At 45.1% G+C, this 13402-nt stretch overlaps 1 protein-coding gene across 1 annotated transcript in view; it reads left to right on the plus strand.

Annotated features, from left to right (window-relative positions):
• Positions 1-354: 354 nt before the first annotated feature.
• Positions 355-13402, plus strand: part of tnfrsf21 (tumor necrosis factor receptor superfamily, member 21) — a gene marked incomplete at its 3' end in the record, with an annotated part of 35299 nt that continues 22251 nt past the window's right edge. Inside the window, exons 1-2 of the mRNA XM_080490432.1 lie at positions 355-745; positions 11380-12079. Of these exons, the coding sequence (XP_080346558.1) occupies positions 713-745; positions 11380-12079 (733 nt within the window). The 5' untranslated portion in view covers positions 355-712. The remainder of the gene's footprint in view (positions 746-11379; positions 12080-13402) is intronic.

Here is a 13402-nt window from a genome sequence, read left to right on the forward strand (position 1 = left end):
ATATTGTCCTTTCCACAGGTGTGTGTGTGGTTTACGAAAAACAAACAACAGCCCCCACTAGTGGCCAATCATGCAACTATTTCATTTCCAAGCATTTAAACGAGGAACGTTTTCTAAACTTTTCTGTTTTTCTACTTAAGACGTGTAAAAGACATGAGAGTGTTGGCTCTGCCTTCCTCACCATCCCACCCTTCCTCTTCCTCTTCTCTCTTCAGAAAGAGTGGATGGGAGGGGAGGGGAGGGGAGGGGAGGGGAGGGAGGGGGGGGGGGGGGCGCAGCCTCGCACGTGCACAGCTCTCCGTCGCCCGCCATTGGTTTGTCGCCCCCAGGCCCCGCCCCCTTTGGCTGCGCGTCACCGCGGCAGCGCCTTGTTGGAGGTCTGCAGCGGCGGACCGGACGGAGAGCACCGCACCGCATCGCACCGCACCGCACCGCAACGCACCGCACCCGGCGCTGACAGGGCTCGGTGCCCCCGGTCGTGGCCCTCGTCCGTCATCGCGATGGTACCCGCCGCGGCGGTGCGTCCCGACCCGGACGGTATAAAAACGGCGCCGCCGTCCTCCGCGGTGAAGTGAGGGAGAGGAAGAGGAGGATGACACACGCACACACACACACATGCGTCTTCAACGAAGACATGAGAAGTGATTCTCGGGAGCACAACTTGGACAAAGACGAGCCCCGGAGCCCGGTGCGCGCGCTCTGAACCGGGACGATGAGCCCCGCCGCGCGCCTGGCCGCCGCACTGGTGAGCGCGTCTCGGTTTTTTTGTTTTTTGTTTTTTTTAATTCCCACATTTATGGTTTATTCTAAGGACTCCTGCAGCAGGTTCTCCGCTTAAAGGGCCAGCGGCATGTTTTTCTCAACTTCTTCAGCCCCAGAAATCAAACACAACTTCTTCATTAATTCTGCCACTTCCTCTTGTTTTGTTTTTGTTTTTGTTTTGTTTTATCCATTCATCCATCACGACATGACGGGAGAGAAACAAAAAGCTCCACTCAGCAGTCTTTTTGTTTACCAGCCGGAGTTTGTTCTGGTCACAACAAAGACAAAGAGAATTCATCTTTTTATTTATTTATTTTCTAATTTTCCATAATGTGAATTAATTGTTTTCCTCTCATGTTGGTTTTTCTGCTTCGTCGACTTGTTTGATTATCGAAAACAAAGACTTATTAGTTTCAAACACAGATTTTATATCTTCACACATCTGAGAGGTTTTTTAACTTATTCTGGACCATATGCTTTTATTTCTAAGCTCCTTATCAAATTTTTATTCCGATTATTTTTAGATTTCTTCATTATTTTTGGAGATAGATTTCTATTTTAATTTTCATCAGATCACATTCAATCAGGTTTCTGTCTTATTTTTTGATCAGATGTCAGGTTTCTATTCTTACTTTTTATTTTATTTCAGGTTTAAGAAGTTCCTGCCCTGTTTATGACCAGATTCTAAAGGTCCCTGTCTGATTTTTGCTCATACTTTACAAGTTTCAAACTTCTTTTTGTCCAGATTTCAGAGGTGTCCATCATATTTTAGTTTTATTTTAAGCAGATCTCAGGGGATTCCATCCTATTCGATCTTTTATAGGCTCCTGTCCTATTTCTGACATGTTTATAAGTCATTTGTTCCAGATTTTAGATGTTTACAACTTTATTTTTCTAACTGTAATTTTCCATCAAATGTTTTGGGGTGTTTATGTCTAATTCTTGATTAAGATTTCATTTTTTTTTTAAAGTTATTTTTCATTAAAATCAAAGAACAAGATCTCAACAGTTTGGATTTTAAATAGCAGGATGGTTAAAACATGTTATTCACACTCTTGACTTTGATATGAAGGTTAAAGTCGAAGTTTAACGACACTTTTTAAGACCTATACTGTCGAAAAGACTTAAAATTAGGGATGTCCCCATCACACTTTTTGGCCCCCTGATACCGATCCGATTTTTCAGAATTGAGTATCGGCCGATACCGATACTTTCCCGATCCGATACTCACATTGCTATTGTAAATATACTCAATAGTGTATTTTTGGAGCAACTAAGATGTCTGAAGCTAAAAGCACTATTGGCAGAAGCTTTGTTTAGCTAGAAATTATTGTAAAACTCACTTATTGAATCAAAATTCTTCTCTTTCTCTTTAGTTGTTGTTGTAAACTGAGGGTACATCCACACGACGAAAATACGATCTTTTTTCTCCCTGGCCTTCTCCCAAAAAACCGTCCCCACCTCACTATGAACACGGCTCAACACGAGGCTTCAGGGCATGTAGTACACATGCCAGGCCTTTAGGGGCGCTGTGACTCACCAAACACAATAAAAACGCAGAAGAAGACAGACCACATAGAAATTTAGAAGTAGACTTCTGCACATAAACCTGTATATAACTCTAGTTTTATAGGTCTATGGCCCCGCTCCGCCTGCTTCTAGCTTCTGCAGCTCCACCGGAGCTTCTAGTCCCTGATTGTTGTGGTTAATAGGTGACGTTGCGGACCGCGTTTTTTTTTTTTTGTTGTTGTTTTCTTTTAGATCGGTGGGGTGATCGGCTGGATTTGCCGATCACCGATCACTCACAAATCACCAATATCAGCCCCGATCCGATATCTACCGATCGGATCGGGACATCCCTACTTAAAATATATACATTTTAAAACTTCGATGAATCAGAAGTGTCACTTCTATAACATCCAGGATGTAACTTCATGTAACTTCATATTATATTGTCAAAGTCTGATACAAAGACAATAAATAATTTATTAATGAGCTTTATCTTGGAAATATGAATCTATGGTGTTGACAGTTTTTAGTTTTTTTTCTTTTCGTAAAAGGGTTTGCAGAACGACGTAGTTCGCCTGCCGGGCCACTAGTGGGTGCTGTTGGTTGTTTTTCTAATGAAACCAAGCGTACATCTCAAGTTGTTGATATACATCTCCAATGCGTTGTCAATACATTCCGTGAAAGAAATTCGTCATTACACTCGTCAAAAACACGTATTTCCACCGTTTAAAATTCACAGAACATTCCGGGTCGGTTGAACTCCCGAAGATTCCCGAGGTAAGATCCCGTTTGTTCACTCGATCTCGCCAGATCTCGATTCACGCTGGGAAAACGTTTCGCAACAATTTCAGACTCTTCTGGTGGCTTGAAGACTTTTTCTGTGAGAAAGTTTGGCTGTTTTCCGGGCGGGATCGGTCAAACGTTGATAATGGACGCCATCTTTGATATCCCAGGTTTCCCAGGATGGGCGTCACGTTAGTGAAACATCAACAGATTGATGTGCACAAGTTCATGTTTGTTTGTAAACAACTCGAATTTGGTGTGATCGTTCTGGGGGAAACTGCAGTCTGGAAATGAGCGGTGATGGGCTAGTTTTGGTTTATTCTCTGTGTAGAAGGTTTTTAAACTTTAAGGAAACTTGATTGCGTTTGGGTTCGGAGTCGTTCGGTTGGCCTTCGATCCAAAAAATGAAGAATTAGTCTGGGTGTATGTGGAGAAGTTCCTGGTTTTGCGGAAAATATCTAACGCTGTCGCATCACTCGTCTTAAAATAAAACAAAAAAATCTGTTTCTATCAAACCTGTAGCTTATTAAGACGGTGGGCTGGCTGAACTCATTTCAACCACAGTCGACAAGCAGAGAATTTGACCAAACGTCGTGGTCTCGTTTGGAATATTTCTTTCCAGACGAGAGTAACACGAATAATGAAACAATGGGCGGATTAAATAGAAACCGGTGTAAAGATGTGACACCGTCTGCCGTATCCTAATGCTCCAGCTGAGGTTTCAGGACCTCGTGGGAACGTCGGGTTTATTTTTAGGTCCCCACTTCCGCATGGCTGCAATTGTTAGTGGTGGTCTTGAGTGACGGTCATGTTGTCGTCTAATGATGTCCACGAGGGCTGACCCACCCTTGTGCACTGTACACGTGACCCCCCCCCCACACATACACACACACAAATTATTGACCACACCGGGGCCGAGCAGCTGCCCCTCCATGTCAGGCTTTGGTTTCTCCATAAGGTCTGCGACCAGACTTTTATGTTGAAGGTTTGTTCCGAGTTCTCGTTTGATGTTTTTGCTCTTTTACCGGGGCGCTTGTCTAGATCATGACATGTGCCGTAAGCTCAACATTACACCCCGTATTCCGAGCCCGCTAAAGGCATTGGGGGCCTGTAATTTGACCCCAGCCTCATGGTTTCTGCCGGTCTCTGCTGTGCTTGGAGTGGACGACCATACAGAGCAGCCTGGAGCTGGCGCTCCTTCCTAAAGAGGGGATTTACAAACATTTTGACCATATTTAGTACAGGGAGTGAGGAACGTGAGCTCCATCTACATGGAGCTGTTATAAACAATCAGTGGCTCAGATAAGATTTGACAGCCAAAGGTTTTCCATCGCAAAATCGTGCCACCTCCACGTGGGCGGAGTCGTCAGAGCCAAAAAGTAATCACCCCCGATAGAATCTGCATCTCCTGCCGCGGAGCGCACGTCCATTCTGAAGGGTGGAGCTGCAACTCCGCGTTGGATATCAGCTCAAATTACTGATATAACAAAAAGTGGATTCTTACGATCATTTTTTATTGCCAAAGGTGTGCTTCACTGTCCGGTGTTTTGGTCTAACTGGTGCCCCTGTCAACTGGTGACTCCTGCCAGCAGCCTTTAGCAGCAGCTGATGTTAAAATAAGCCAAACAAACGCGACGATACTTTAAACTTTAATGGAAATGCGGTTAAACTGCGTTTAGCTACGGATTTTTAACGTCTGCTGTGAAAAGGGGATGCCGGAGGAAGCCGGTCACCAGTTACCAGGCTAACCGGTTAATCCAAAACACCGGTGGTATCGGTGGCTCCTGATCATCGTAGCGCCGATTGTCCCCTTGTGCTCGAGCGACTCTTTTCTACCATCCTCTGAATCAACGCCATTGACAGCGATGGACGAGCGCTCAGCCGAACGTCGTCTTACTTTTCCCACTGTAACTCTCGTTATGACGGCCAGCCGCTAATTGTTTACGCAACGAGGCCGTCCGCATGGAAAGAAAACCAAACAAACACTGTGTGTTTAACGTCTGTCGCTCTACGTTGCCGGGGGCTGGAGCCTCCAGAGACCCGTTCAGTTTTTCGCTCAGTTCCTCCCACCGCGGCCACAGTGGCGCCCTCTGTTTCACTTTAAAACGTCTCCACAAACAATGGCGGCCAGCTTATTGTCAGCGATGAACTCTCGCCAGACTGAGTCCAGACAGAGTCTCTCTCTCTCTCTCTCTCTCTCGCTCTCTGAGGTGAAATGAGCCGTGGTGCAGGACGACACCAGGACGGGCAGCGACAGGTGCTGGGCCGTCCCGTGTGTGTGTGTGTTGGTGTGTTGGTGGAAGTGTGTATCGAGCGTGCACGTGCGGATTTCTTTGTCGAGTGTTTGTCCGCCGTGATGTTGTGTTTTCGTGCCCGCTCGGATTAGATGGTCGTTCCTGTTAATGTCTGCTGCCAGGGACAATCCCGACGCCCATGTGTGCACACGCCATATTACGTAACGCACAGGTTTTTTTTTTTAACAACAGACACACTTGTTTTCATCCCGTGTTCACGTGTTGCCGTGCTTTACCTGTACCGTCACGACAGGAAGTCATACCACTCCTCGATCGAGTCGCTTCCTGCAACGTTCACGCAATTATAGAAAAATCCAAGATTCACGCCCCGTTTACACGACGTGGAAACGCATCGTTTTTTTTATTTTCATTTTCCCACCGTTAGAAAAGCAATGTCCATTTAAAATTTTTTATACATTTTATTTTACCAGAAAAAAAAATCTTGTTCAGATTAAAAATCTCTTTTTCCAGAGCGTCTTGGCCAAGACGGGCAGATAACTAAATAAATAATGTCCCATTACGTTAACTTTCCAAGACAAAACAGACACATAAAACATATAAGAAAAATGTCAATACTTAAATGACATCCAAATTTGCTAAAAATAAAATTAATCAAAAAAAATAAAAAAATACATATAAGTTGCCCACAAATTAAAAATACACGAAACGGCAGTAATGATGTCGTTTTCATGTTGGGCCATCAGGGGGTGCTGTTTGCTTTCTGTAATGAAACCACACACAAATGAACACAGAGAACAATACGCTCTTTTTTAAAGCGTCATAAATACGTCGAGTTTTTCAGCAGTAGTTGGCGCTGCAGACCTCTGCTGATCATGAATGTCAGAGTAACTCAGACGGAAGGAATTCCTTCAGGAGGAACTCGAGTTTCGTCCACAGAATTCTCCATAACACACAGTCAGTGTGCGAACAGACTTTGGTCCCCATAACAACATCGGACACAATAAACAGACAAAGAGCCACAATGTTCAGTCAGTGACGTCAAACAATCTCCTAGACCTCCGTCTACTTCCTGTTCTGTGGCGAAGCCGCCGAGCTCTCAGCACAAGTCTTGTCACAGGATGTAACTGGTGTTTTTTTTTTTTTGTTGTTGTTGTGTTCGTGTGGTAAACTTGGAAAAAAAAAAACACGCAGTTTTCAGGTGATTGAGTTCGTCTTCCTGAAAAGAACTGAGGGGATAGTGACGTCAAAGTGTCGTCTGCAGGGATGAAACCGACCAAATGAAAGGGTTGATGGGGGTTTTCCAGCCGCGCAGATCGCCTAGCAACTGACAGGAAGTCCTGGCGTATAGGGAGGATTTCAAAATAGAGACGCACAGCAACAAAAATGTCACATACATGTCCTGTTTTTCTTTTAAATTCGATATCGAATACGCAAAACCAAACATTGCAAACTGCTTCGTCACCCACCAAATCCGATTGGTTTTCACTGTTGGCATCCCATTTGGAGTGACAGTCATGAGTTACACGCTCACCGGCATCCAATTGTGTCTTTGTCATTTGCATTTTTCAGAAAGTTGGGAATAAGAATAACTAGAAATTCCCCCAAATGCAACAATAATAAAATAAAAAAAGATTGTTGTATGTTGCATTGTACGTGACAAGATGGAAGGAAAGCAAATATCAATACACTAAATATTGCGACATTCTTAAAGTGTTTTGATCTCTTACTATTATTGCAGTACATGGTGTTTTCGGTAGTATTGTGAAATGTCTCAATATATTGTTGGATGTGTGTTGTAGCCTCAGTCTTCACTGCGGGAGATGAAGTTAAGAATTTATGAGGCCTGCAGTGCAGACGAGGATTTTAAATGCCTCGTTTCCTCACCTCACTCTTTCATGGCTTTGATTGGTCGAATGGGTCGTATCTCAACCGTTCCAGGTTGCGTGGCGGCCGCCTCCGCTGGTGTGTGAATGGGTGAATGTGACGCAAAGCACTTTGGGTGTTGCTCATTCATTTATTTTCATGGTGTGTGTGTGTGTGTGTGTGTGTGTGTGTGTGTGTGTGTGTGTGTGTGTGTGTGTGTGTGTGTGTGTGTGCGCGCTCTGCAGTGGCGGTGCAGTGGTGCCCCGTGTGATGAAAACAAGCGAGGACTCCACCTTCGGATCGCTCTGCCTCGTCCGTTATCCCGGCACTGAGCCACAGAGGCGTCAGCTGAACCCTCTGATCATCACTAGGATCGGGTTTCACACAAAAAGATTCTCCCTGAGCTTGTTGCTTTGTCCAAATGGGGAGTTTTGAAAGTTTCAACCAAAAATCTAAAGGTAGAATCGATTGACTACATTATTTTTAGGGGGGGGGGGGGTTAACTACACCTAATTGCCAGCTATTTTATTCATGTTAAATTTGGGATAATAGGATAGTTGGAAATGTGAGGTCAGACACAGAGGCCACGTTTACACGTATCCGGATTTTTACAAAAACCAACACTTCCTCCTCCAAGTTTACAAAAAAAAGTCTTCATTTTCACTAACCTGCATATACACCTGGTTCAGAGCTGCTATGAGCATGCCAAACCTGTAGGGGGCAGTGTAACGAGAAGCATGAAGCCATGATAGCCCATCAGAATCCGGGAGAAAAACACTACGTCATGAACTGTGACGTAAATTTCCGCCTGTTTTGCTAAATCTCCTCACAATCCAACTTGATCGTCTTGTCCATACGAATGTCCGTCTAGTCCCGTCGTTAATCTTTATAGCGTGTTGTTATCTGCATGTGTGTGTGTGTGTGTGGTTTCATTACAAAGACAGCCAACAGCACCCACTAGTGGCATAGCTTGAAAACTACATTGTTTTCAGCGTTTTTAATTCCCTTTAACAAACGTTGTCGTTGTAAACACAAACATTGTCAGAAACGAAAATGTACAAATTATGCGTATAAAACAAACAGTGTCAAATCACAGGAACCTTTTCATCACCGACTTTTGACGTTCCGGTGTAATATGAAGAGAGTTCAGTTGAAAACATGTGCTTGTACAAAAGTCGGTGAACCCCCCCCCCCCCCCCCAATTGGCCCCCCCAATTGGACACCAGCCTCCTTATCTTGATGGCTGCTGACGTTTTTGAATGAAGGAATATGGAGTTAAGGACAAGTCTGGTCGTGTTCTCTCGCCTCACGTCGGGCTCTCTGATTGGCTGGTTGTACTGTGATTAACAGGAAAACAAAGGAAGAAGAGGACGGGCAGGAAGTGGATTGATTCTCGTGTTGCTGATCTGCAGAAACTCCAGACTGTGTGTGTGTGTGTGTGTGTGTGTGTGTGTGTGTGTGTGTGTGTGTGTGTGTGTGTGTGTGTGTGTGTGTGTGTGTGTGTGTGTGTGTGTGTGTGTGTGTGTGTGTGTGTGTGTGTGTGTGTGTGTACTGACAAAGTGCCAGTGCTGCACTTTGTCTCTTCCTTTCCTTTTTGTGTTTTGGAGATTTGTCCTCATTACTAGGAAATGCAGCATTCTGTTGACCACAGAGATCTTTCACAGTCTTTTTGCCTCCATCGGCTCGACGACTCTGGTTTCCCGACACGCTGAGTAACAGCCGCCGCAGTAAATCGTCCTCATTGGCTTAAAGCTGTGGCTGCAGGCAGTCGGGTCACCGGAGGTCAGATCGCAGCCTGAGCAGCTTTGCCACGACGGAGAGAGAGCAGCTCAGCACCGTCCAACCGTTTTCACCCGTTTTACTGGAGCTCTTCCAATGACGACCTACTTCAGCCATCGAATGTCCCGTTAGCGCTAAAAACACAAGCGTTTTTACTGACTGCAGAAGCCCCTCAAAACGCCTCATACCTGGTAATGCTAAGTTGGAAAGTATGTAGTGATTGCTATCTGATCTGGAGACATTATATCGCGGTTGTTTGTGGCTACCCATTAGCCACGAGCTCCGGTTTATAGAGTCAATGTGAACCAAATGAAGGGGTGAAAATTCTCGGCTTCCCTCCTTCCTAAGTGAACCGAGTCCTGGACTATCAGAATGCGAAAGGCCTCTTAACCCTAAATAAGATAAATAAATAAATCACATTGAATTAAACCACACTCGTCTTTAGTGTCTATTAATATTTCAGCCTGTGTAAAACTTTCTCATGCACATATGTGATATGTTAACCAAGATTAAAAGCAGACATATTCCACAGTTCCTGGTGTGAAATACTTTGCAGCAATCCATTGGAAAAAAATGTCAACTTTCAAAGTTCTCTGAATATGATCGACTAAAACCAGTGGGTAAACTTTTCCCCATGGACGTACTCGCATCAGTCAGAAAAAGAAACAACCTGAAGTGCCCATGAGGGGTCATCACATTGTGTCCCCTGAGGAACCGGCGGTTCCACTTGTAAAGTGTATAAAATAAACAGAGTGGTGATGGATGGACGACTCACCGGGTCCCACAACAAGGAGACTGTTCTCATTAGCCGCCGCGTGCACTTCCCCTGCGGCGTGTTCGGACGGAACGTCGGCGTGAATGACCGCATTGATATTGCTGACGCAGCGTGGCGCGAGCGCTGATGTATATGGATGAAGTTCTGGGAATGAACACAAAGGAACTCAATGGGCGGCACAATGAAAGAGCAGTTGGATGAATGGACGGCTTTGTTCCTATTAGCTAGAATCATAAACTTTGTTGTTTCTAAGACTATGTATGAAGCATTTTGTGAAAATTAGCTTTTTCTGTTCTGCCAAATCATTTTTGACCTCATGACACTGCTCCCCCCCCCCCCCCCCCCCCCAGATCATCTTGTAGGATATTTATGATTAAATTCTGTGTTTTTGCTGTATGGCTTCACAGTTTCTGCGACCCACCCTGGCATTTTAGGAAACGCTTATAAACTTGGACATATTTACATTTTTTTTTGTCCTGCTTGAAAACAGTCCACACAATCAAACTTCTTGTCTTCATCCAGTGACTCTTTCCCCCAAAAGATTTGCAAAGCGTCCCATTTTGTAAACTTTCAGGAATGTTGTGATTTCGAGGTCACGGATTTCTCTCTGAGTTGCCGGCTACAGTTTAATATTCTGCATAGAAATGATCCTGTTCAAATGCTCTTATTTTTAAAGCCTTCAGCCATTTAGGTTGACTCCAAAGAGTTAAAATTAAAAATAGTGGGCCGCCACATTAGTAAATATATTTGTTGACAGGTTTCAGTGTGAGATGCGGAGAAGCAAAAGTTTTTGCTGACTGTTCATGAATACTTCATTCTTTGAATATTTCTTTGCATACTTTACATCAACAGTCTGCGGGTGTATGTCTAAACAGAACAAATCCGGAAGGATTGCAGTTACTGGTTAACAGATTAAGATCTGTACTCTCGGTTATAAAAAAAAAAAAAAAAAACATTTGTCATCAGAGCATCACTTCAAACCCACAAGACCAGTTAGCCCTGCATGCATGTGCACAAACAGATCGTTTATCTCGGCTGACATTTTGTTTGGGTACTTCATGCATTATGTGTTCAGTCAAACAAAATTCTACTTTCTACGGATGCACGATAGCTATCGGTACCGATGATTATCGGCCCGATATTAGAAATAAATGTCATCACACCGATAACTGCGATAACGACATTTTATTGCGGATAACTACATCTAATTGTGATTAGCCTATATTGCCTTTATTTTGCTAATTTGAGAGTTTGAACACATCCAGCCTACATCTTTTTATATATAAGCTATTAAAAATGTTATCAGTTGTCGGTACCAGCATCGATTGTCAGAAGCAGGACATTTTCAGTGTCGGTGGCAAAAAAATGTTATCATGCAGCCCGACTTATTTGAGCACATCAGTTCTGCTTCAGGTGCCGATTAAACCACCAATGAATGAACGTTGACAATTCCAGATTAGACCAGTTGCTTCAAATTATAATCCTTACATTTCATACGAGACCTTATTGGGTAAATATTATCACCATTACTGGTGTTTCTGTATCCTGATCCAATTTGATCTGCTGCCGGTCTTCACAATCCCGGCAACTCGTTTGAAACGTCAGATACTTCCTGTCGATTCTTTTAACCGCCGCCCTCTGCTCTCCTTTCAGCTCTTGTGTACGGCGGCGGCTGACGTCTCAGCACGAGTTTTGACCACGGCCACGCCGAACGGCCAGCCCGTCCTTTCCCCGCGCCACTATCAGCACACCGACCAAGACTCGGGCGCCCAGCTGGTCTGCGACAAGTGCCCGGCAGGGACCCACGTGTCCGTCCACTGCTCCCCCACCGCCGTGAGGGAGTGCAGTGCCTGCCCGGACGGCACCTTCACACGCGGCGAGAACGGCGTTGAGCAATGCCACCGCTGCCGGGCGCCGTGTCCCGCGGGCTTTCTGGAGAAAGCGCCCTGCACGCCCACCCAGGACCTCATCTGCACGTGTCCACCCAACAGCTTCCTGTCGGGCGGTGGCGGAGGGCAGTGCAAGCCCCACTCGCTGTGCCCGCCGGGGACGAGGGTGAAAAAGAAGGGCAGCGAGACGGAGGACGTGGTGTGTAAGCCCTGCACCAAGGGGACGTTTTCAGACGCGGAGTCGAGCGCGACGAAGTGCCGAAATCACACAAACTGCCAAGCTCAGGGGCTGGTGCTCCTCACACCAGGGACTAAAGACACCGATAATGTGTGTGCGCCCCCTTCCACCGTCCGACCACATGCCTCCAGGACCACGCCACTGGGCCCTGCGCTGCCCGGACTCGTAGAGGAACCCAAGACCTCTTTGACCTTGCCGGCATCACTCATGGGAGAAACGAATAAAGGTGAGAGTTTGAATCCTGTGTCTTCACCCCTACATTGATTATGGTTTTGTTACTGTTACGATTACGATTATTATTGTTGGAAAACCATTAGAAAGTGAATTTTGCATAATATGACAACTTTAAATGCAACTTCACTGAAGTCGAAGGACCTTTGTTTTAAGGGGTCGCGCTCCTGTCAATGTTCCCTATTGGTATAAAGTTATCATTAAAACTGCTTCAACAGTGTATTATACTTTGTATACATTGTATACTAACGCTGGTTGAGAAGCCATACATCTGGAAATTGGCTCCCCGGGTAAGAAGTTAAAGCCATTGATGTCTACTTTCGATGTTCACTCACCATCATTAAAGACAAGCTTTGAATGAGCATATTTACTTACATATTTAGCATCGCTGTCCTGTGTGCGTTCCATGTGCTGCATGGGGGCGGCAGCGAAAACTAATACTTCTGCGTACTTGATTGATAAAAATAAAGGCTGCTTTTTGCAGACGCCTGATAGTGAGCCATTCATTTAATTCAGGTGTTCACGCAGGCAGACGTTTAGACCATGAACCGCTGGAGAAAACTGCAAATTGTATATAATTCCCGTAAATGTACCCTTATTTGTCCACGAGGAACTTCAAATAAATCTGCACACGTTGTTAGACGTCAGATAAATGATCCTTCCTGCTTTTCTTATGGAAATTCGCGAAGGAAAATGCATCTGTCGGCATGGGAACAAACCGACGGCCGCCTCCTAATCTTAGGAATGTTTCTATGTGTTGCCTTGAGGTTTTATGGGAGAATGTGGACCCTTCCTCTTTTGTTCCCACTGTGTTCACCTCACTCCCTCGTCATCTCTTTAACTGTTCTCAGGTCACCTCTGTCTGAGTCAGTCACTTCTCAGAACCCCCCCCCACTCCCCACCCCCCACCCCCCCCATATAACACTGCCACCACTGTTTGTCGGCTTGCGATCGATGGTCCCACATTTCATTTGACCCCGTCTGTGCCGTAACAGGAAAAGTGCGGAGGTTGTTATGCAGCCACGGTTCTATATTTTTCTAGTTTAGGAGCGGAGGATCAATTCATTGAGGGAAGACACAGAGTGCTGGTGTGTCTGTGCACAGAACGAAACGGTCACAGCCGTGTTAAAAGCCGACGTGCACGTCGACTTTATATAATTCTGAAGTTGCGTCACCAAAAGTCATGGCAACCGTGAAGGTCGGGTCCAGAATTTGACACGGCCGTTGAAATGCATAGAAACTATAGATCTTGGAAAAAAGAGCTGCCATTATGTCCGGGGGGGAAAAAATTACTGCAGCCAGACTGTAAAAAGCTAAT

This window comes from Lipophrys pholis, assembly GCF_963383615.2.
Source record: "Lipophrys pholis genome assembly, chromosome: 21".
NCBI classification, from domain to species: Eukaryota; Metazoa; Chordata; class Actinopteri; order Blenniiformes; family Blenniidae; genus Lipophrys; species Lipophrys pholis.